Source organism: Antechinus flavipes, chromosome 1 (assembly GCF_016432865.1).
Source record: "Antechinus flavipes isolate AdamAnt ecotype Samford, QLD, Australia chromosome 1, AdamAnt_v2, whole genome shotgun sequence".
Taxonomy (NCBI): domain Eukaryota; kingdom Metazoa; phylum Chordata; class Mammalia; order Dasyuromorphia; family Dasyuridae; genus Antechinus; species Antechinus flavipes.
Window position 1 is genome coordinate 720,384,902 of NC_067398.1, and position 23,319 is coordinate 720,408,220.

A 23,319-nucleotide genomic window follows, 5' to 3' on the forward strand; every position below is an offset into this window, starting at 1 on the left:
TCAGTGATTTAGGTTCAAGACTTCCAGAAACAATTTAATTTATCTTTAATCTATATCTAAGCTATTTCTAGCTTTCAGGAGGGGAGGAGAAGAGAAAAGGAAATCAGAGGAAAGGAGAGGAGAAGAGCACAGCTATGACACTCAAATAGGGAAGTGATGATGTAGTGATGTGTTAAATTTGGTCATCACTCTTAATACATTTTCCAGTTGAAGAATTTAATCTGCCTTGATCTTGATTACTATCAACCAAAAAAGGACTTTTCCACGAGTTGAAATGGCTTTAGAGGAAATATGTTTCGTAATATTTTCAGTTTTACTAAAATGAGTTTTGCTGACCCCAAGGGCAATCAATGAGAGGAACTGCCCACAGTTCCACGAGGGAAGGGACTATCTGTTTCCCCTTTGTTTTTTCCGATGGGCAGCTCTGCGCCTGGCACAAGTACTGTGGTCAACAAATGCTTGCTGGCTGATTGATTATCCCATTTCACAATAAAGAAAGCTGTGGCACAGACTGAAAAATGGCTAGCTCACACTCTGAATACTAGGGTAAGGAGTCCAATCCAGTTCTCCAGTGTAACGGATGCAGCGGTGAGTTTGTTTTCAGAGAACCAGAGGAGCAGGGGAGTCTCCAAAGGATCCCGAGAACTGAGAAGAGGCCGTCGGATCTAGACGTCAAGGAATTATTTGGGTCCTAAAGAGAGAGTCATTGCAGTGCATTACCAGGCGTGGAGAGGTGAGGTGAAGTAACGGAGGACAGGGCAAGGGCAGGTGACTGGAGAAGGCAAGAACAGAGAGGAGGGACAGAGGAAGTTAGTTTGACGGGAAGCCAGACTCCAGGAAGCCACGCGTGTTTCCAAGGCATAGGGCAGGAGAAATGGAAGGGGAGAAAGGGAGAGAATGGTTCCAGAGGGGGAAAGCTGAGAGATCCCTTCGTCAGGGACAGGAGCAAAGGAGGAGAGGCAACATGGGAGAGCCCTCAGAGACAACGGTCAAGAGAAAACCCGGGACTGGGGGCAAAGCCCTCCCCACTCAGCTGGGGGCGCTCGCAGATGTGAGGAGGGGGAATGATCCCCCCGCACGTACTAAGAGAGGAACTAAGCAATGCACGCTTAAGTGTCTGCATGAATCCTGACCCTGAAGGACGCCCTGCCAAGAAGTGTCTGGGAGACCAGATGGAGGCATCAAAAGGAGGTCTTGACCCACAAGATTCCTTCCCTCCCCCCACCAGCCAGAGGCTCCGGCCAGGATAAACAGCCGCACGTGGCCGCAGTCCCGCCCCCCGGCAGGGGGCGTGGCCTGCAGAAAAGACGTAGGATCTCCACTTCCCCCATGGGAAGCCCTGGAGAAGGGGAGCGGGGCGGGGCAGGGCCTGGGGTCAACGACTGGTGGCCGGAGCCCAAGGCCTGAGAGGAGGGTTAAGAAGCCAGGGCAGTGGCGTGGGGGACAGGAGAGCGGAATGTCCAAACGGCTTATGAGGACTAGAGGACGAGCCTCATTCCCTCGGAGGCGGAGCTTCTGCCTCCCCACACGGCTCATAGGCTGATCCCGATCGGAGGGTGGGGCCTCGCTCTGGGAAAACGAGGGGTTGTTCCTCCCTCAGCACAGCTCATAGGCTCATCTCATTCAGGGGCGGAGCCTCACTCCGAAGCTGGGCGGGGCTCCCCCTCCAACACACCCCCAGTGTAGCTCATTGGCTGGTCTCCTCCAGGGGTGGGGCCTCGTGCCCGGGGGTGGGGCCTCGTGCCCAGGGGTGGGGGCTCGTGCCCAGGGGTGGGGCCTGCGGCTACTTAAAGGCCGGGCAGCCCGGCCGGCGCCCCAGCTACGCCTTGCGCCATGGCTTTGAGGTCTCTCGTACCCGCGCTTCTTCGCAAGGCCACCCCTCGGCGCGCTCCGGCCTCGGTCTCCTCGGTGGCGGCCGCGGCTCGCTGCGAGCCGCCCGCCGAACCCCCCGCGGGTCCCAGCTCCCAGCCCAACTCCAGGTCGCCCCGGCCCGCACCTGTGCCCCCCGTGGACTTCGGCAACACGGAGGCGGCGTACCGCAGCCGCACCAATGGGGAGCTGCTCCGCAGCTTGCTCGTGCTGCGTATATGCGCCGTGGACCGGCTGGTGGAGAAACACGAAGAGGTGCGTTCGCGTCCTCCGCCGCAGACAACGCGCATGCGCACAGGGGCCGCCTTCTGCGTGACGTCGGAGAGGGCGGGGAGGAGCGGGGCGGGCCCAGCCGGGAAAAGAGAGACCGCGTGGGGTGGGGATTTAGGAAGTGCCCACTGTGTGCCAGGCTCTGTGCTGAATCCTCAGGAAAGAAGAAATTCTCCCTCTTCTCCCCCTCCCCTGCCCTCAACACGCTTACGGTCTAATGTGGGAGATGAACATGCAAACCATCGTGTGCGCCTGTGCGTGCCGATGGGAGGGGGTCAGGATGGAGGGGGGGCATCCATGGGGGGGAGGAGGAGAGCGTCAGCCTTGGCCACGGAGAGTTTGACATGGGCGCTGCACGTGTCCAGTGGGCAGGAGCTGCTGCTGGGGCGGACAGCTCCTCAGCGAGGTGGGGGCGGGGGACGTCCCGGGAGGGGGGGAGGGAGTGGAAGGTTGGGGGCCCCCGCTGCTTAGTCAGATGGAAGGGTGAACGTAGTAGGTGCTTTATACGTTGTGACATCATAGTAGGCGACAGTAGGTGCTTTACATGCAGTATGACATAATAGTTGCTGGTGGGCTGAAATCAGCAAAGCTCCCCCCCCACCCCCCAGAGGAGGCGACGGCTCCTTGGCAGGCAGGGAAGGAGGCGGGGCTTGAGCCCCGGGAGGGCAGCAGCAGACCCGGGAAGGGCTTCAGCATCCCTGGCTCCTGGGTGGGCCCACCCCTGTGCCACACACATCTGGGCAGTCTAGAGATGTTTCCTCTGCTTCTCTGGCACCCTGGGGCAAGGGCTGGGTCCGAATCCCCATCGGCCACTTTTTCTGTGCGGGGCCAGTTGCTTAATCCGCCTGTGCCTCAGTTTCTGCCTCTGTAAAATGGGGGTTGGGACAGGTGACCTTGAAAGTTTCTTCCCCCTTTGGGTATGTGGTTGTCTTGGTCTTATGACCTCCTGATATCCATCTAAGCCGGAGAAAAGGCTTCTCCTCCCCCATCTCCTCCCTGGCTGGGAGCCTCTGTCCACAGGAGGGCCCGGCTCCTCCTTCCAATGTACCAGAGAAAACAGCTTCTCCCTGAGCGCAGGGAGGGGGCTTCGGAGGCCCCATTGCCCCTTCCCGATGTCCTCCGGGGCCAGATCCCACACCTGTGAGATGGGAGAGCCATCCGGAAGGTAACATGTTCTCCCTGAAAGTCCCCAGGGGCAGCTCTGAGGAGGGGGGCCATCTCCCCTCCCCAAAGGCAGCTGAGCTCCATCCGGCCTCAGTCCGGCCTCAGCCTTAGTAGTGTCTCCTCTGCTTGCCCCCGTTTTGTCATCTGTGAAATGGGGAAAAAACTGGCCCCTAGGGTTAAAGGAGATCATATTTGTAAGGAGCTCAGCACGGTGCCTGGAACACAGTAGGTGCTTAATAAGCGCCCCAGTCCTCCTCTCCGCTCGGGGTATCACAGCACCAGAGAAGGCTGCAATCGGTCACCCTGGCTCCTGCTCGGGGCACCTGGTGCCCACCCGCACCACTCACTCTGCTGATCTGGGAAGGCAAAGAAGGGGAGACTGCCGTGGCCTTCCACTCTGGGCTTCTCTTCTGGACCAGGGGTGCTGAGGGCAGGGGCTCCCTGTGTAACCCCAAGCCCAGCTTCCTCTGTACGGGGGGCAGTGCTTGCCCTCCGGGTCTCTGCTGCTCCAGAGCCAGGATCCCCCACTCTCCCGTAGCAAGGAGGGGAGGAAGGGCGGGGGTCTTCAGGCTGAGATCAGGCCCCCCCAGGCTTTCTTTGAGGGGAAGGTGGGTCAGAGCCTCCGTTTGGGTTTGCAGAGTGGCCGCAGCGGGGGCTCCCGGTCAGGAGACATTTGGGGCCTCCCCGTCAGGAGACATTTGGGGCCTCCCTGTGCCTCGGGCGGGAGAAGAGACCCTGGCCCCCGGGCTCCAGGGCAGAGTCGGAGTTCTGCGCCTCCCGGGAGGGACCGAGCCCCGCGCTCCCCGCCTGTGGGCGTCCAACCGCACCCACGTTCCTCACGTCAGCGCGCTTCCCCCTCCGGGAGCCCCCTCCTGTGCGGGGGATTTGCCCCCTCTTTACATCAGAGGGTTTGATGGCAGAAGACTTTTCTCCCATGGGGAGTGAGGCGGGCGGGGCTGGTCCCTCCTCCCCGGAGCTGATCCCACCCGCCCTTCCCAGGACGAGCTCCCTCCTGCCTTTCCCTGGGACCCGGGGCCACCGGCCTGGCCACGTGCCTCTGAAAACAAGCCAGTCTTTCCCCCAGGCGGCACGTGCGCCCAGCCCTGGACTGAGGCTGGTGGGAGCCCGGCCCACCGGGAGCCCGCCAGCCCTTCTCCAGGCCTTGCCTCGGGGGTCCCGCTCTGGCGCTCTCCGGGTGTGTCCCAGATGCAAAGGGCTTCCTCCCTGGGGGACTGTGGGCAAGCGCCCCGGCCTGGGCAGGAAGCCTCCGAGGTCCCGGCCCCGAGGGTGATTCACCGCAGAATTTGACCCTGGAAGGCCTGGCTCCCGGCCACGTGAGGAGCACAAAGAAGGCGTCTCTGAAGGAACCTTGTGCTCGGCTGCCGAGGTGGATTGCGGCCTCCTCCCGGAGATCCTCCCGCGGAGCGCGCTCCCGAGCCTTCGCCGCGCTCCCTCCGCGCCGGGCCGGCCGGGCAGGCTTGGAAACCCTGCTTAAAGCCGGGGCGTCCTCGGGCCAGATCGGGGCCCATGGTGGGACTCGCCAAGGTCCCTCCAGCCGGGTTGGAGCCTGCCCGCCCAGGGTGCGGCTCCTTGGTAGGACCTTGGTGAGCCCAGCGGGGACGCCTGGAGGGGACGGCCAGGGCGGAGCTGTTGGGCCTGAGCTAATGCTCTCCCCCAGTGCCTCTCACCCTGGCTGTGTAACTGCGCCCCGCGGGAACCGTTCTCAGAGAGGGAGGGGGGCTTCCCCGCGCCGTCTGAGAGGGAGGGGGGCTTCCCCACTGTCTGAGAGGGAGGGGGGCTTCCCTGCGCCGTCTGAGAGGGAGGGGGGCTTCCGCTTCCCTGCGCCTTTTAGCCTCCCCAGAATATTCGGCGCCACTTTCAGAGGAACAGGCCTGGAATCCCTTCCCTGCCGAGTGGGGAGAGGAGATTCGGAGCTGGCAGGACAAGCTCCTGAGGATGGGAAACTGGGCTCTGGGCACCGCCCTTGATAGGAATGATCCAGCAATGAGCGTAGAAACAAACTCCATCCCCCTGGGGAAACCGAGGCACGGGGCGTGTGGGCCTCCGGCTCTCGGTGTAAAACGTGGCTGCAGCCGTCAGACCTTAAAGGAAGCCAGCAGGGGAAAGTGGGGGTGGGGAGCGTTCCGGGCATGGGCACCCATTGTCCAGGAAAGGGGGAGGGGTAGCCAGAGCCCCTGCCCCCCCCCAGGCCTGGGCTTTCTCCCAGGGCTGGGTCTCTGGCCTAGCGCAGAGTGGGCTCCTGCCTCAGCAGGGTAAAGGTAAAGGGCCGGCCTAGGTCAGGGGTGTCCAGCCCAGGGTGGAAAGTTTGAGAAGATGCATTGAGAAGCTCAGCATCAAGCAGCTGGTTAGCAGGTGGCCCCTCGGGCCTCTGGGGCCGCTCTGGCTGCGGGGCTTTCTCCCACTCGCGTTTATGGGGAAGAGGCCGACTGCTGGATCATGGGTCCTTTCTGCCCTGGGGGGGGACTCGGAGGACGAGGGGGGCCGCTTTAGCCCCCCTTGGGCCACCTCAGCCCCCCGAGCTTTGATCGGGTCCCACCGTCGGCCTCAGGGCCAAGGCCTGGAGAGAGAAGGACCTCCAGAGAGGGCGGCCCTGCCCGCCCAGTAAATGCCTCCAGGAGCGAACACCCCCTGTCCGCTGGGCCTTGGACGCTGACCCGGCTCCGCCCCATTTCTAGTCTCTGGAGACCCTGGGTCCTGGGGGTGAGGAAAGGTCACACTGGATCCTGCCCCAGCCGCCCCCTTGTGGGGGAGGGAAAGGCTCTGAAAGCCAGGCAGGGCCCCGATAACAGAAAGTCCCTGGGGTTTGTGGCGGCTCAGCCTCCGAGCTAAAAGCTCAGTGGGATTGACAGCTGAATATTCTATGTGGGGGGGGCAGGCATTGAGCCCCCCTCGCTGTCAGGGAGGAGACTGAGGCAGGCGGGGGGAGGGGCTTGCCCAGGGTCTCCCAGCTGGCTGTTGCCCAAGGCCGGGTTTGGCCCCAGGCCTGGCTCTGGGCCTGCTTGACCTTCCTTCTGGAAGGGGCCCCCACCACAGGCAGGCGAGCTCCCGGCCTCCCCAGGGCTCAGGATCGGGACCCCTGGAGATGGCCCGGATGCAGGGCCACACGCGGGCCCCTTCTAGCTCTGCTTCCAGTTCCCTGCTCTCTCCCCCGGCCCCCCCAGGGGTCTGGGGGCCGGCAGCATCCGGGGAGGGGGGAGGCCCACAGGAAGCTCCCGGGCTGGGCGGCCCCTGAGCCCGGGGCCCTAGGGGGGGTCTTTGCCCCGGTGCCCGCCGAACCTTCGGGCGCGGCTTCTCCCAAAGCTTCCTGGGATTTTCCTGCAGAACTTGCTGGCTTGGAATCGGTGGAGGAGCCGGGGGCCTTCCTGAGTGTGGGGGATCCAGGCCCCTTCCAGTGGGAGGGGCGGGAGGCTGCGGGCACACGCTGGGCAGTGGCTCTCTGCGCACATGAGAACAGGCCACACCGAGGGGGCCTGGGGGGGGAGACCCCCCTCCCTCTGTCTCCCTGCCCCTGGGGTCTGCCCCTTGGCACAGTCCTGCCAGCCTGAATGGAGCCTCCCAAGCCACGGCCGGCTCCGGGCAGCCCCTGCTGTGCCTCCAAACGGGGCCCGAGCGGGCTCGGTCTCTGGCCCAGCGCAGAGTGGGCTCCTGCCTCCGCAGGGGGACGGACCGGCCCAGGGACGGGGGAGGGGAGGCCAGAGCCGGGCCAGGGTTAGGGTTAGGGTTCTGGGCAGCTCTGCTGGCTCCATCACAGCCTCGGAGGGCAGGCCCAGCGCAGCCCGGGCTAGCCTGGGGAGAGGGCTGGTGCAGCCCGGGCTAGCCTGGGGAGGGACCCAGAAGGAAGCCCTCGCCTCGGCTCTGGGGGCCTGGGTTTGACAGGGCTGGTCTCAGTGACCTCAGGCCTTGCCAGCTCTTCTCTGGGCCGCCAGGAAATGCCATCGTGCCCCCTTCCCAGAGCAAATCCCTGCTGGGTCCTGGGGCTCCAAGACACCCCCCTGAGAAGATCAGGGAGGTGGGAGGAGCCAGGCAGGGCAGACCTCCCCCAGCGGGAGGTGGAAGGAGGCTGGAGGCCCCAGTGGACAGGGGGAGCCCCTTTCCCAGTGGGGGGAGCACCTTCCCGGTGGGGGGAGCCCCTTTCCCGGTGGGGGGAGCCCTTTTCCCGGTGGGGGGAGCCCCTTTCCCGGTGGGGGGAGCCCCTTTCCCGGTGGGGGGAGCCCCTTTCCTGGTGGGGGGAGCACCTTCCCGGTGGGGGGAGCACCTTCCCGGTGGGGCCACAACCTGAAGGCCTTTGCATCCCGCAGCTGCTCGCGCTCTCCCAGAAGCTCCTGGGCCAGCGGCTGTTCGACCGGCTGATGAAGATGACCTTCTACGGGCAGTTTGTGGGCGGCGAGGACCAGGAGGCCATCAAGCCTCTGATCAAGCACAACCAGGCCTTCGGGGTGGGCTCCATCCTGGACTACAGCGTGGAGGAGGATCTCAGCCACGAGGAGGCCGAGAAGAAGGAGATGGAGTAAGAGCCGGGCTGGGCCCCACCCCCCCTTAGCCCCTGACCTCGGGCTGACCGGGCCAGCTCCATTTTGCAGAATGGGAAACTGAGGCAGGGGCTTGTGCCCCCCTCCATCTCCAGTGCCGGGACATGGGATGTGGGGGCCAGGGTGGGCCTGGCCAGGAAACGGAAACCACCTCCAAGAACACGGGGGACGGACGTTCCTCGGGACTGGGCCCTGGGGGAGCCCAAGAAGCCCCCACGCCCGGCTCCCACTACGCCTTCTCCCCATTTAGGCCTCAGTGTCCTGATTTGTAAAGGTGGGGATCACCTCCCTCGCCCTGACTCAGCCGGGCCTGGGCTTGGGGTCCGGGCGCCCCCACCCCTGAGCCCCGAAACAGCGCGGCTGCCCTGCTCCTGCCCACACTGTGCCCGTCCCAGTCAGATGGGAGAACCCCCAGGGCTCTGAGGAAAAGCCTGGGCCCTGGCCCTGCTCCCCAACTGGCCTGGGTGGCCTTGGGCTTCCTTCCCCTCCTCTCCTCCCCTTCCCCCCCTTTTCCTCTACTCTTCCCTCCACCCTTCCCTTCCCCTCCTTCCTCTCCCTTTCCTTTCCTTTTCTGCCCTTTTCTTCCTCACCCCCTTCCCCTCCCCCTTTTCTTCACTCCCCCTCCCCCCTTTCTTCCTCACCCCCTTCCCCTCCCCCCTTTTCCTTCCCCTCTCCCCCCCTCCCCCATGATGCTTTTCACTTCCCCTCAGAGGGAGGTCAGGGAGCGGCCTTTGATCACTCTCTCCCTTCCCTCCCCTGACCCCGCTGGGTTGTAAAGAAGGCTGTCACCGCGATGGGGTTGGGCCCCTGCCGGGGGCATGTGGAGGGCAGGGCTGGGGGCAGTGCCAGGCTCCCCGCCAGGGCCTGGTGCCAGCGCGGCTCCCTCGAGCCCAGAGCAGCCGCTCGGCTCCACTTCCCGAAACGGGCGCGGCTCTCGCGGAGAGTGATCCCGGCCTCGGAGGTTTAAGCACCCACTGTGTGCCAGGCTTTGGGCCAAGAGCTCGCTCTTCCCTCCTGGGGGGAGGGGCTGGGGCCCCGGCAGGGAGGACTCCTGAGTGGGGGGGGAGGGGCTGTCACCGGGCGCACACCGAGCCTGGCTTCAGACTCCTTCAGGAGAGGAAGGGGCCCCGAGCTTGGAGGCAGAGGGGCCCGAAGGGGACTGGGGGGGGGGGCTGCCGAGGGTTCCCGGAGCCGGCCGTGGGGGGGGAGGGCAGAGCCTGGGCGGGGGGCGGGTGTTCCCTTGGTGAGCTCTTTGAACGAATGTGCCCCTGGCCATCAGAGGAGCCAGAAGGTGGGGGGCAGTGCCCCGGGCAGGTCCGGCCTCTGCTCTTGGAGGGGAACCAGGCGGCCTTTGGCCTGGGCACAGCCCGTGACCCCCAGGGCCTGGCTTTGTGCCCCCGTGCAGTACGGAGTTCTTAACAGAGGGGGCAGGTCTGTGCCCCTTGGCGCGGGTTCTGGGGGGCACCAGGTTCCCCACCACGGGCCCCTTGGCACGGGTTCTAGAGGGCACCAGGTTCCCCGCCCCGGGCCCCTTGGCACGGGTTCTAGAGGGCACCAGGTTCCCCACCACGTGCCCCTTGGCGCGGGTTCTAGAGGGCACCAGGTTCCCCACCACGGGCCCCTTGGCGCGGGTTCTAGAGGGCACCAGGTTCCCAGCCCTGGGTCCCTTGGTTTTAGGCGTTTAATCCGCTTCAGGCGGGATTTTCAGGGGGAGCGGGGGCTGGGCACCTGCAGGAGCCCCGGGGCGGTGGGGGAGGGCTCCGGGCCCAGGCAGGGCCCTTCCAGGAAGGCCGCGGGCGGGCCAGGACCAGGCCCGTGTGGGGAGATGCTAGGGGGGGGGCACTGGTCACGAGCTGCCCCCCGCCTCCCCTTTCCCCCACCCGCCTGCTGGGGACGGCTCCTGGGGATGGCCTGACTCGGGCTTCCGCGGGGGACCGGGATTCAGGCCATTGGCTGGCGGAGCCCGGCCTCCCTCTCGTGATTGGCCAAGCCAGAGGCGGGGCTCTGCCCCCTCCGCGGGCGGCCCGAACTCGAAAGCAGTTGCTGACATTGCCCAAGGCCGGCACCTGGCGGCCCCACCCCGGGCGGGAGGGGAGGAGGGGGTGACCTGCGGAGCTCCTGACTCAGCTGCCCCGAGGGCCAAGGACCGGGGTGTCCTGGCTTTGTTTGCAGGCTTCCCTGAAGGATCCGAGCCCCGCCCCCGCCCCGCCCCATCCCGCCCTTTGTCCTGGTGGCTGTTTAACCCCATTCTGCAGAAGGGGAAACTGAGGCCCCCCCACTCCTCTCCCCCCGCCCCCCTCCCCGTCCTTCCCTGACTGCTGAGGTCCTGAGTGACGGGCCGCGGGCCGAGCCGGTTCGGGGTCAGCGCCCCGGCCCTAAAGCCCCTCATCCTCCAGCAGTCCCCGGAGGCCTGCGCCCCTCCCCCAGAGCTGGGCGGGCCGGGAGCTGAGTTACAAGTGAGAGTGAGGCTTCCAGGGGGGAAGTGGCTGAGCCGCAGGGATTAAAGCCCCAACCCAACGTTCTGAGAATAAGCATTTATTAAGCACCTGCGGTCTGATACTAGGATTAAAAATGGAGGCCGGGAGGAGGAGGCCGCGCCATCAGCAGATAAGGGGGGGCTGGGCGGGAAGGGCGAGGTCTGGGTGCGCCGGGGTGAGTCAGCAGGTGCTGAGGGAGGGAAGGAGGGGGAGGGGCGGCCTGCAGCCCTTCAAGGACTCCTGGGGGGGGGAGCCCCTGGGGGCCCTGACCAGGCCGTGAGCAAGTGTGTGTGTGGGGAGGAGCCCCAGGGACGTGGTCCTGGAGAAGGGTGGGCTCTACAGGATGTGAATTGGACTTGGAGAGAGAGTGGGGGGCTGGGGGCAGGAGAATCCCTGGACCCGAGGGGCCGGGCTGCAATCTGCTCTGGTGGAGGGACCCCTCTGGTGCAAGGGCCAGGGAGGAGCGGCTCAGACTGGCAGGTCACCCTTCTGGGCCTCCGTTTCCTCATCTGTAAAACTAGGAGGCTGATCTTGAGGATTCGTGCCTGTAAACAGTAAGCACCTACTATGTGCCAGGTGCTGCTCTGGGCTTCGGTTCTGTAAACAGTAAACACCTACTATGTGCCAGGTGCTGCTCTGGGCTTCGGTTCTGTAAACAGTAAGCACCTACTATGTGCCAGGCGCTGCTCTGGGCTTCGGTTCTGTAAACAGTCAGCACCTACTATGTGCCAGGCGCTGCTCTGGGCTTCGGTTCTGTGAACAGTAAGCACCTACTATGTGCAAAGGTTCAGAGGCAAGGGGTTCCCCGGGAGCCCCTGCGAAAGTTCAGTGGAAGAGAAAGTTCACCTGCAGGGGAGATGAAGACACCCACAGAAGGCCTGGTGTGACTGCGGAGGCAGGGACCTCTCACGACTCTGACCTGAATACCTCCGGTGACAGGGAGCTCCCTCCCTGCCCAGAGACGCCCCTGGGTGGGCCCCTGGGCTGTGCGGGGCCCTTCCTCCGGCTCGGCGAGGCTCGGCCTTGCTGGCGGGCTCGGGCTTGCCCAGTCCCGAAGGACCCAGGATCCTGCCCCTGGCGGCTTTCTTGCCCGAGCCCCGGCCCCCGCGGGGGGCTCCCAGGGCCGGCTGGGTGGGTTTCAGGGGCCTGCGGAGGTTTTGCCACCCGCAGTCCCCATTCCCAGGGCCCCTGCCCGCCCCAGGCTGCCCAGTTGGCGCCGGCGCCAGGCCCTCGGCAGGGGATCCGGCCGCCCCTGTGAGCCGGGGACAGAGTGGCTGCCAGGAAGGGGCCCCCTGAGAACCTGCTGGGGGGAGAAAGGGAAGGAGGGAAGGGGGGGGGAGAAAGAGACCTGCCTCCTCCTGCCGCTGGCCCTGCAGGACGGGGAGAGGCTGGGGCCCTGAGGGGTCCTCCTGCTCTGGGGATCCCAGTCCTCCAGCCCCCCGGCCCGGGGGCTGTTCTCGGACCTCCCCCTGTTGGTCCCTGTCTGGGAAAAGGGCCGCTCGGCTCCAGCTGAACAGAACTTCCACAGAGACTTGTTTTCTGAAGGGCCTCCCAGGGAGCGGGCCGGGGGCCAAGGACGGATCACAAGGGGGGTGGGGGGGCATCCCTGCCTCCCAAGGACCTTCTGTTCTAGGGGCCAGGGCAGTCACGCGGAACTCAGTCAGGCCCAATCGGGGGAGGGGGGGCTGATGCCCCCTCCCAGCAAGTTAGCCATGGGCTGGGCAGCCTGGCAGCCGAGCTGGCACCGTGGCTGCTGTTGGAGGGGCCCTGGCCCTGGCCCCGTGCTCCGGATCAGAGGGGGCTCCATCGGCTGGACACCCCCTCCCACATCGCCGTGGGGCCCCGAGATTAGGGGCAGGCCCAGTGAGCCCCAGTCAGGCCTAGTCAGGCCTAGTCAGGACTCCCTGCTCAGCCCCGAGAAAGGCTCGGGAGCCGGGGGGGGGGGGCAGGGAGCTCGGGCGCAGGGCGGCCAGGATGGGGGACGCTCAGGTGGCTGAGCCCCTCCCTTCTGGGGGTCAGTGGGAAGGGAGTCTGGCCGCTCTCCACCAGTGATCACGGGCTCGGGGGCCCCCCCAAAGCACAACCCGAGGTTCTCCCCCTGCAGCTTTGAGCCCCCAGCCAGAAAACCGCTCTAGCAAAAACAGCAGTTCTGAGATTCTGTCCCTCCCGGGGCCTCCCCCTGCGCCCCATGTTTCTCTGACACCCCCTGGAGATGGCTGCCGTTCCCCCGGCTCAAACACAGGCCGCACAATGGAAACCACTCCTGGCCCTCTGACCGCCATGTGGCCATGGGCCAGGCTGAGCCGAGCCTCAGTCTCCCCATCTGTAAAATGGGAGGACTGGACTGGCCCCGGTACCCTCCCGGGGCCTTGCTTTGATGGACGGAGGACATGAGTCTGTCCCCTGGGAGGTGGTCTCCTGGGCAGAGCCCTCCCCTCACCCCCGGCCCTTCTGTAGAAGAGAGAAGTCCAGGGCAGAGCCGGAGAGTCACCTTCTCTGTCTCTTGCAGCTCCTGCACGGCGGACGCAGAGAAAAATGGCAGAGGTCAGTGGGAAGCGGGCCTGGGGCCCCACAGGTCCCCGAGGGACAGACCCGGGTCTGAGCCGGGATGGGATGAGATCCTGGGTCAGAATGGACCGGGTCTCCTGTGGCTGGTCTGAGAGCTGGGAGGGAAGCTAGAGACAGAGGGAGAGAGAAAAGACAGGATCAGAGAGAGGCAGGGAGAGAAACAGAAGAGAGAAAAACTGAAAAAGAGAAAGGGAGAAAAGACAGAGACAGAGACAGAGGAGAGACAGGGAGAAAAACAGAAGAGAGAAAAACTGAAAAAGAGAAAGGGAGAAAAGACAGGGACAGAGGAGAGACAGGGAGAAAAACAGAAGAGAGAAAAACTGAAAAAGAGAAAAAAAAGGGAGAAGAGACAGGGACAGAGAGAGAGAGACAGGGAGAGAAACAGAAGAGAGAGAAAAACTGAAAAAAAGAGAAAAAAAAGGGAGAAAAGACAGGGACAGAGGAGAGACAGGGAGAGAAACAGAAGAGAGAAAAACTGAAAAAGAGAAAGGGAGAAAAGACAGGGACAGAGGAGAGACAGGGAGAGAAACAGAAGAGAGAAAAACTGAAAAAGAGAAAGGGAGAAAAGACAGGGACAGAGGAGAGACAGGGAGAGAAACAGAAGAGAGAAAAACTGAAAAAGAGAAAAAAAGAGGGAGAAAAGACAGGGACAGAGAGAGACAGGGAGAGAAACAGAAGAGAGAAAAACTGAAAAAGAGAAAAAAAAGGGAGAGGAGACAGGGACAGAGGAGAGACAGGAGAGAAACAGAAGAGAGAAAAACTGAAAAAGAGAAAGGGAGAAAAGACAGGGACAGAGGAGAGACAGGGAGAGAAACAGAAGAGAGAAAAACTGAAAAAGAGAAAGGGAGAAAAGACAGGGACAGAGGAGAGACAGGGAGAGAAACAGAAGAGAGAAAAACTGAAAAAGAGAAAAAAAAGGGAGAAAAGACAGGGACAGAGGAGAGACAGGGAGAGAAACAGAAGAGAGAAAAACTGAAAAAGAGAAAAAAAAGGGAGAAAAGACAGGGACAGAGAGAGAGACAGGGAGAAAAACAGAAGAGAGAAAAACTGAAAAAGAGAAAGGGAGAAAAGACAGGGACAGAGGAGAGACAGGGAGAAAAACAGAAGAGAGAAAAACTGAAAAAGAGAAAGGGAGAAAAGACAGGGACAGAGGAGAGACAGGGAGAGAAACAGAAGAGAGAAAAACTGAAAAAGAGAAAAAAAGAGGGAGAAAAGACAGGGACAGAGGAGAGACAGGGAGAGAAACAGAAGAGAGAAAAACTGAAAAAGAGAAAAAAAGAGGGAGAAAAGACAGGGACAGAGGAGAGACAGGGAGAGAAACAGAAGAGAGAAAAACTGAAAAAGAGAAAAAAAAGGGAGAAGAGACAGGGACAGAGGAGAGACAGGGAGAGAAACAGAAGAGAGAAAAACTGAAAAAGAGAAAAAAAAGGGAGAAAAGACAGGGACAGAGGAGAGACAGGGAGAGAAACAGAAGAGAGAAAAACTGAAAAAGAGAAAGGGAGAAAAGACAGGGACAGAGGAGAGACAGGGAGAGAAACAGAAGAGAGAAAAACTGAAAAAGAGAAAGGGAGAAAAGACAGGGACAGAGGAGAGACAGGGAGAGAAACAGAAGAGAGAAAAACTGAAAAAGAGAAAAAAAGAGGGAGAAAAGACAGGGACAGAGAGAGACAGGGAGAGAAACAGAAGAGAGAAAAACTGAAAAAGAGAAAAAAAGGGAGAGGAGACAGGGACAGAGGAGAGACAGGAGAGAAACAGAAGAGAGAAAAACTGAAAAAGAGAAAGGGAGAAAAGACAGGGACAGAGGAGAGACAGGGAGAGAAACAGAAGAGAGAAAAACTGAAAAAGAGAAAGGGAGAAAAGACAGGGACAGAGGAGAGACAGGGAGAGAAACAGAAGAGAGAAAAACTGAAAAAGAGAAAAAAAGGGAGAAAAGACAGGGACAGAGGAGAGACAGGGAGAGAAACAGAAGAGAGAAAAACTGAAAAAGAGAAAAAAAGGGAGAAAAGACAGGGACAGAGAGAGAGACAGGGAGAAAAACAGAAGAGAGAAAAACTGAAAAAGAGAAAGGGAGAAAAGACAGGGACAGAGGAGAGACAGGGAGAAAAACAGAAGAGAGAAAAACTGAAAAAGAGAAAGGGAGAAAAGACAGGGACAGAGGAGAGACAGGGAGAGAAACAGAAGAGAGAAAAACTGAAAAAGAGAAAGGGAGAAAAGACAGGGACAGAGGAGAGAAACAGAAGAGAGAAAAACTGAAAAAAAGAGGGAGAAAAGACAGGGACAGAGGAGAGACAGGGAGAGAAACAGAAGAGAGAAAAACTGAAAAAGAGAAAGGGAGAAAAGACAGGGACAGAGGAGAGACAGGGAGAGAAACAGAAGAGAAAAAACTGAAAAAGATAAAGGGAGAAAAGACCGGGACAGAGAGAGACAGGGAGAAAAACAGAAGAGAGAAAAACTGAAAAAGAGAAAGGGAGAAAAGACAGGGACAGAGGAGAGACAGGGAGAGAAACAGAAGAGAGAAAAACTGAAAAAGAGAAAGGGAGAAAAGACAGGGACAGAGGAGAGAAACAGAAGAGAGAAAAACTGAAAAAAAGAGGGAGAAAAGACAGGGACAGAGGAGAGAGACAGGGACAGAGGAGAGAAACAGAAGAGAGAAAAACTGAAAAAGAGAAAGGGAGAAAAGACAGGGACAGAGGAGAGACAGGGAGAAAAACAGAAGAGAGAAAAACTGAAAAAGATAAAGGGAGAAAAGACCGGGACAGAGAGAGACAGGGAGAAAAACAGAAGAGAGAAAAACTGAAAAAGAGAAAGGGAGAAAAGACAGGGACAGAGGAGAGACAGGGAGAGAAACAGAAGAGAGAAAAACTGAAAAAGAGAAAGGGAGAAAAGACAGGGACAGAGGAGAGACGGAGAAAAACAGAAGAGAGAAAAACTGAAAAAGAGAAAAAAAAGGGAGAAGAGAGAGGGATAGAAAAACTGAAAAAGAGGGAGAAGATAGGGACAGAGAGAAATAGGAGGGAGAAATGGAGGGAGGGAGGGAGAGACAGAAGAGATAGAGAAAAAGAGAGACGGAGGGACAAAGAAGAGAGAAATAAGACAACCAGAAAATAAGGACAGAGAGATGGGGGCCCCTGCTCCTCCCCCTCCCCCCGGGGCAGAGGCAGAGGCCCGTTCCCCATTCCCTCCAGGGCTCGGGCTTGGGGGCTCTGGCCTCTTCTGGAGCCAAGTGGGGGCCTCCCCCTGAGCCCCCGTCTCTGGCACCTTCCTGACCAGTGTCGGACTGACTGGGGCCAGACCTTGGCTACTGGGGGGGAGGGTGGGCCTCCATGGCTCTGTCTGAGGGCAAGGGATGAGTAGTCCTCATGATGGGTCTGAGGCTAGGTGGGGAGGGGGTAGGGTCCCGAGGCCTGCCCCGCCCCCCCGCCAGGACGATGCTCTGGGAGCCCCCGGTGCCCCCGGCTGTCCCCAGCCCCCCCACCCCTCCCCGAGGAGGCTCTCGCAGCCCCCGCCGACAAGCCGCCCCTCGGTGCAGGCGCCAGCAGGAGGGAGAAGCAGTTCCAGGCCCACCGGGCCTTCGGGGACCGCCGGGACCGCGTCATCAGCGCCCGGACCTACTTCTACGCCAACGAGGCCAAGTGTGACCAACACATGGAGACCTTCCTCCGCTGCATCGACGCCTCTGGTGAGGGCCGGGCGGGAACGGGGCGGGGACGGGGCGGGAACGGGGCGGGGCCCCGACGGGGAGGAGGGCGCCGGCCAAGGCCCCGAGAGCCCTCGGGGAGGCGGCCTCGGAGCCGGGGCGCAAACGGGCCTCACCGTTGGGCCCGAGGGCGGCCGGGTCCGTGACCTGCGGACGCTGGCAGGTCCTGGGGGTCCGGGGAGCGGTCCCAACGAGGGGAGCAGCCGTGTTCCTGGGCGGGCGCAGAGCCCGGAGCCAGGGTGACTGACCGGAGGGACCTGGCGCTCAGTCCCAGGGCTGGGCCCGGTGCCGAGGGACCCGCGCAGGGCGCCAGCTCAGGGAGGAGCCCCCGGGCCAGGCGGGGAGAGAGGCGCCCGGGCCGCCGCACACCTCGCAGAGCGGGGAACCGAGGCCGGCCCGGGCACTGGCCAGATGGCGGAGCCCCGCGGCCCGGGGCCGGACAGTGGGACCGGCCTGTGCCCGGCACGCAGCGGGCGCCTCATCAGGGCCGACCAGGTGGTGGCCGGTAGCGCCCGGAGGGCTCCAGCTCAGGAAGGGGCGGAGTCCTGAGCACGGGCCCCGCCCTAACGTGGTCCCTTCCCGCAGCTGGGGTCACCGACAACGGCTTCTCTGCCATCAAGCTCACGGCCCTGGGCCGGCCCCAGTTCCTGGTAGGTGACCGGCCGGGAGGGGAGGGCTCTGGCACCCCCCATGGGCTCCCCGGAGAGAGTAAGCCCCCTGGGCGGGATAACTCGGAGTGCGTGCACACATTAAACACCACCTGTGTGCCCACACACATTAAACACCACCTGTGTGCCCGCACACATTAAACACCACCTGTGTGCCCGCACACATTAAACACCACCTGTGTGCCCGCACACATTAAACACCACCTGTGTGCCCACACACATTAAATACCACCTGTGTACCCTGGCCGGAGGGGGGGGGGGTGTGGGAGAGGGAAGCAGCCCCTTTACCTGTGCGCCCCGCCCTCCCCAGCTGCAGTTCTCAGAAGTGCTGACCAAGTGGAGGAAGTTCTTCCACCAGATCGCAGCCGAGCAGGGCCAGGCGGGGCTCCCGGCCATGGAGACCAAGCTGGAGGTGACGGAGCTGCAGGTGGGCGCCCTGCTGGGGGAAGCCCGGGTTCAGATCCTGCCCAGCGGGATCCAGCGCATCCCTCCGCCTCCTCATCCCTTCCAGCTGCCATCGTCCAGGCCTCAGACCCCGACTGATACCAGCCCTTCCCCTCCCCCCCAGTACCAGCCCCTGCTGGGAGCCCACTAATCCCACTATGATTGTCCACATCCCCAGGCCCAGGGGGAGGCGCTGAGGGACACATCCCTCAGACCCCAGGCTCAGCTGGGCCGCCCCCCCCCATGTCCGGCTCCTAGGAGTCCCAGCTGCTGCGCCCCCCTCCTACTGCCCAGTTGGGTGACCCCAGCCCTTCTCGCCTCCCCCAAATGTCCAAGAAGGGATTTCCCGAGAGCCAGGGCTGGGGCCAGTCCCGGGCCAGGTCACCCCGTGGCAGGCTCTGCTGGCGAGCCTCCAGTCCCCTGATTTCCACGAGGTGGAGCCCCAGAAGCCAGCCCCACGGGGCAGACCATGGCTAGAGGCGGGCCACGGGGCACAGCCCATGATGCCCCTGTGCTCATGTTGCAGAAGAGCCTGGAGAACCTGGGTATCGCCACCAAGGCCGAGATTCAGGACTGGTTCACGGGGGAGATGCTCGGGGTGTCCGGGTGAGTGGCTGGAGGGCCGCCCCTCCCTTACCTCATTCCTAACCTGGGGGACCCCCGGTGTGGGGCCTCGAGGCCCTCCGGGCACAGTGGGCACACCCTGGGCAGGAAGCCCTCTGTTTCCCCAGCGGGAGCCCACGTCCCCCAGTACTAGGGGGCTCAGCCCCAGAGACACCCCGGCCCGGGGAGGGGCCCACAGGCCACGTGCCAAAGGCCAAACCCCCTTCTCTGCTCAGCACCGTGGACCTGCTGGACTGGAACAGCCTCATCGACAGCAGGACCAAGCTCTCCAGGCTGCTCCACGTGCCCAACATAGAGGTGAGGGAGCCGCCCTGGCCTCTCCTCCCCCTTCTCCTTCCCTCTTTCTGTTCTTCCCCGCTCCCCATCCCCCTCCATGGTGCTTCCCCCAAAGGGCCTCCTGCTGGGCCCTCCCTGGGCCACAGGACCCCCCCCCCTGGTGGTCCCTCCCTCCCTCCCTCTCTCCCTTGGTGACCAGTGGCCCCGGACCCTGCCCCGGTCTTCAGGGTGACCCTCAGCCTTCATCCTTACCCGAGGGCAGCACCCCCGGAGTCCTGGGGTTATCTGCTGGGGTCAGTCGTGATTCCGCCTCCCGCTCCCTGCCGTCCAAGCCCCTTGGCCAAGCCGCGGGTCAGCAAGGCTGGACCCAGAGAGCCCCGAGTGCCCCGGAGGCTGCCCAGCCTCCCTCCCCTCTGAGACCAGCCCTGCTCTGACCCCTGCAGAGATCCCTGGGGGCCACCCCGGGCTCTGGGTCTCCATCACCAGTGTAGAGGAGCACATTCATTAAGCACCCGCTGGGTGCCAGGCCCTGGGCCTATCACCAGCCATCCCTGCCCTCCACGTCCTGGCGGGAGGCTGCAGGTGGAGGAGCAGTAACCGGCCGTCCACCCCGAGGCCGTCACAGCTTGGCGGAAGGCCGGTGGTCTGACACCCCCCCCCCCCCCGTGAGCCAGAAACTGATGCTTAAAGAGGTGGGGGCCAGGGACCACCCAGTGACCGCCCACAGCAGGCCCGATTCTGCAGATGGGCCCCTGGCTCCCTCCGGAGTGGGCTCGGTCCCCAAGGCCTGGCCCGCCCTGGGGCAGAAGCCTCGGTCCGAGGGGAGCCAGGATGGGGAGCCCCTCCTCCTGCGGGGGCTCGGGGCCGCCTCCTCAGCCCTGCCCTTGCTCCGCAGACGGGCCAGCTGGAGCCCCTCCTGTCTCACTTCACAGAGGAGGAAGACCTCCAGATGAAGAGGATGCTGCAGAGGATCGACATCTTAGCCAAGGTGGGGGCAGGGGAGGGCGCTCAGAGCACAGAGCGGGCTTCAGATCCTGCTCTCCCCAGGTGTGGGTCTGCGCCCCGGGTTCCTCTCCCCTCCAAGCCTCGGTTTCCCCATCTGTCACAGGACTGCTAGTCCCCACAAGCCGAGGGGAAGACAGGCGGGAGGCCCCAGCTGGTCCCCTTTATTTCTGGGGAAACTTGTGGGATAAGGGGGGGGGGGGTGTGTGGTGGCCAGGCCTGGGAGACAGTTTCCATAGGAACCAGGTGTAAACAGGAGGGCTGCTGGGAGGTGGGGATGAGGGGGGGAGAATAAGCCTCATGTGGCCCCCTGCAGAGGGCCCCAGTTTTCTGAGGGCTAATGCCAGGATCCACCTGGACGGAAGGCGGGAGGGGGGGCGGCCCCGGGCCCCAGGGCGGTGCGCCGGAAGGGACCCCAGCCCCGCGGCTCCCCCTTCGCAGAGGGCCATGAAGGTGGGCGTGCGCCTGATGGTGGACGCGGAGCAGACATACTTCCAGCCGGCCATCAGCCGCCTCACCCTGGAGATGCAGCGCAAGTTCAACACGCGCGAGCCCGTGATCTTCAACACGTACCAGTGCTACCTGAAGGTAGGGGGGAGGGGGCAGGAGGGAGGGGGACGGGGCAGAGGGGGCCAGCGAAGGCAGCGGGCACGGGACGGGGGAGGGGCCGTCTGAGGCCCGCCTGGTTCTTCCTCCCCTTCTGCCTGCTGTCCCCTCTGTCCACCCGCTCCACCTGTCCGTGCGTCCGTCCCCTCCGTCCACCCCTCCGTGCGTCCTTCCCCTCCGTCCGTCCCCTTTGTCCGTCCCCTCCGTCCGTCCTTTGTCCGTCCCCTCCGTCCGTCCCCTTTGTCCGTCCACCCCTCCGTCTGTCCGTCTGTCCCCTCCATTTGGGCGTCGCCTCCGTCCACCTCTCTGGCTCCTGCGCCCGGCCACACCCCCCCTCCCCCCCAGCTCCTGCGCCCGCCCCCAGCCCTGCCCCCCGTCGGCCCCCCTCACCGGCGCCCCTCCCCCAGGACGCCTACGACAACGTGTCCCTGGACGTGGAGCTGGCCCGCCGGGAAGGCTGGTGCTTCGGCGCCAAGCTGGTGCGCGGGGCGTACATGGCGCAGGAGCGCGAGCGCGCCGCCGAAGTGGGCTACGAGGACCCCATCAACCCCACGTACGGGGCCACCAACGCCATGTACCACAGGTAGGGCCGGGCCGGGGGGAGGAGCCTCGCAGGGGGGGTGGGAGCCCCTGGCCCTTCTGGGAGGCGGGGCTCTGAGGCCCCGCCCCTCATCCCTCCTCCCCGCAGGTGCCTCAACTACATCTTGGAGGAGATTAAGCACCAGGGCCGGGCCAGCATGATGGTGGCCTCCCACAACGAGGACACGGTCCGGTTCACCATTCAAAAGTGAGCGCGCGCGCAGCCCGTGAGGGGGAGGGGGCGGGCCTTCTGGCTGCCCGGGCCCCTCCTCCTTTCTGTCCAGCACCCGGGGAATGTGGGCGCCGCCAGGCTGGAGGCTCCCGGCCCCCAGGGAGAAACGGACGGGGTGGGCTGGGGGCCGAGCCCGGCCCCCTCGGCTGGCACAGAAGGGTCGGGGGTCGGGGGTCGGCGCCGCCTCGGTGCCAGTTGGAGCTGCGGGTCCTCTGGGAGCCTCAGGAGGAGGCTGCACGAGGAGGGAGGCCCGGGGTCCTCAGCTGTTCCCCCGCTTCCTTCCCTCCCCCCCACAGGATGGAGGAGCTGGGCCTGCACCCCACAGAGAAGAAGGTGTACTTTGGGCAGCTCCTGGGCATGTGCGACCAGATCTCCTTCCCCCTGGGTGAGTGTGCTCATCCCGGGAGGCTGGCTGCCAGCTCAGGGGAGGGTCTCTCCCGAGGAAGCTTCCGGGCCTTGGGGGCCCTAGTGTGGCCCTAGTGTGGCCCCTGAGGGAGCTGAGAGGCCAGAAGGGCCGGAAGGGCTAGGAGGGCACTGGGGGGGGGGGAAACTGAGGCAGAAGCGGGAGGGGGAGGGAGGGGGGAGCCAGGGCAGCCTGGCAGAGGTAGGGCTGAGCAGTCCCTGGGGGTGCCCCCTGTGAGCCTTCCGGGTCCCCATCTGTCAGGACCAGCAGTCCCTGGGTTACCCCCCAAGGGACACCTTCCCCACCCTTGTCGGGCTGGGATTCAGTGGGAGTGAGCGGGCAGCCGGCCCCGGGCCCACGGTTGGAGGGCGGGGGAGGGCATTGGCTTGGGGGGCGTCCCGGGGCAACCGTTGGCTTTGTGGGGGGCCCGGCAGGTCAAGCTGGCTTTCCGGTCTACAAGTACGTGCCCTACGGCCCCGTGAAGGAGGTGCTGCCCTACCTGTCGCGCCGGGCCCTGGAGAACCGCGGGATGATGAAGGGGGCGCAGCGTGAGCGGGCGCTGCTCTGGAAGGAGCTCAAGCGGAGGCTGCTGAGGGGAGACTTCTTCTACCGGCCCTCGACCCTCTGAGGCCCCGAACCCGAGGCCGGCACCCCGCCCCGCCCCCGCGGCCCTCAGCCGTCAGTCAGGAAGCCTTGGTCAAGCCGCACTGAGTCCAAAGCTCAGAGAGAGCCCCGGCCTCTCAGGGTCCCCTGGCCCCCGGGCTCCCCAGCCTCTCTGGCCCCCGCCTCATGGGGTAGACAACAAGAAAGTAACTGGGATCAGACCAGAGACCTCCAGGCATTTCTTGAGCGAGGCCCGGGACTCCCTGGTGCCTCCTCCTCGAGCTTGGAGGGACCTTGTGGGGCTGGGGGGCTGGGCTGGGCCAGGAAAGGGAAGCGTGTGCACACCTGGGATTGGAAGGCCCCCCACTGCTCAGGCAGCCCCTCAATATTGGCTCAGCAATCTCCCCTCTTACAGCAAACCCCCACTGCTCTGAGGGCCCCCCTTTCCATCAATCCCCTGCTGCTTGGTGGACCCCCACAGCTTAGGGGAGCTCCCACTGCTCAGGGCCCCCCTCTTCCATCAAACCCCACGCTGCTCAGGCGGCCCACTTTCCAAGGCCCAGTCCCCATGGGACGGTGCTGTCCCAGAGCGGCCCCCAGCCCCCGAACCTTCCCTTATGTCTCCCCCCCTTGTGTCTCCCCATCCCTTCCCTGCCCCCTGTGGCTGAGGGTCCCCGAGGACTCTGGAGCTGGGGGATCTCCCCTCGCCCCCCCGGCTGTCCGAGGTGGGATTCGCGGCAGGGTCAGCCCAGTTCCAAGGGAGCCGAGCTGGCGCTGCCCACAAGGCCCTGGGCTCAGTCCTCCCAAAGGCTTCTGGGACTTCTTGGGATCATGAAGAAAATGCGGGCTGGGGGGTGGAGGGGGCAGCTGCTGGATGGGGAAGGGCTGGTCTGATCAGAGAGGGCGCCCCCCAAGACCAGAGAAGCCACAGAAAGAGCTTCCTTGCGTCTCAGGGAAGTCGCAGGATGAGGTCCACTCTGACCACATGTTGACCACTAGGCATGGGTAGGGGTGGGAGCAACCCGACAGGCGCCCCCTGTGGTTCAGCCTGGGGTCGCCCGGGCCGGGCTTCTCTTAGGGAGGTGGGATGGACGAAGCAAGAGGCCACGCCCCCCGGCCAGCCTCGGCCCCTGCCCAGCAGCACTTCCCGGTGTTGACCAAGGCTGCTCGGCCACCCCTGCCAGACCTGGGCTCAACCGGCCCAATTAAAAGTTCTATTCCACCTTCCCCCAGGCTCCGAGCTTTCTTGGTACCCGGGGACTAAAGTGGCGGGGCTGGGAGGGGCCT

At 63.5% G+C, this 23,319-nt stretch overlaps 1 protein-coding gene and 1 long non-coding RNA gene across 3 annotated transcripts; one reads left to right on the forward strand and one right to left on the reverse strand.

Annotated features, from left to right (window-relative positions):
* Nucleotides 1-7: 7 nt before the first annotated feature.
* Nucleotides 8-2,095, reverse strand: LOC127545771 (uncharacterized). Its single transcript, XR_007949818.1, has 2 exons — nucleotides 1,997-2,095; nucleotides 8-772 (listed from the first exon to the last, which is right to left on the reverse strand). It is a non-coding gene; the product is annotated as an uncharacterized LOC127545771 (long non-coding RNA).
* Nucleotides 1,689-23,259, forward strand: PRODH (proline dehydrogenase 1). 2 transcript variants are annotated; one of them, XM_051973262.1, is made up of 14 exons: nucleotides 1,689-2,124; nucleotides 7,623-7,831; nucleotides 12,840-12,874; nucleotides 16,428-16,577; nucleotides 17,181-17,245; nucleotides 17,574-17,690; nucleotides 18,234-18,313; nucleotides 18,547-18,628; nucleotides 19,503-19,595; nucleotides 20,051-20,197; nucleotides 20,623-20,798; nucleotides 20,904-21,002; nucleotides 21,323-21,411; nucleotides 21,864-23,259. In XM_051973262.1, exons 1-14 carry the CDS (start codon nucleotides 1,834-1,836, stop codon nucleotides 22,055-22,057), a joined length of 1,827 nt encoding a protein of 608 aa, XP_051829222.1. In that variant the 5' UTR covers nucleotides 1,689-1,833; the 3' UTR covers nucleotides 22,058-23,259. The 2 variants fall into 2 exon arrangements, with proteins under 2 accessions (XP_051829222.1, XP_051829224.1); XM_051973264.1 differs by lacking the exon at nucleotides 1,689-2,124 and adding an exon at nucleotides 2,641-3,304.
* The last annotated feature ends 60 nt before the right edge of the window (nucleotides 23,260-23,319 follow it).

What these genes read in the sequence shown, in the direction of transcription:
- PRODH (XM_051973262.1), top strand. Translation starts at nt 1,834, where the DNA reads ATGGCTTTGAGGTCTCTCGTACCCGCGCTTCTTCGCAAGGCCACCCCT. An exon ending in TCCACGTGCCCAACATAGAG is followed by an intron (nt 18,629 to 19,502) that starts GTGAGGGAGCCG and finishes CTTGCTCCGCAG; the next exon opens with ACGGGCCAGCTGGAGCCCCT. An exon ending in ACCAACGCCATGTACCACAG is followed by an intron (nt 20,799 to 20,903) that starts GTAGGGCCGGGC and finishes TCCTCCCCGCAG; the next exon opens with GTGCCTCAACTACATCTTGG.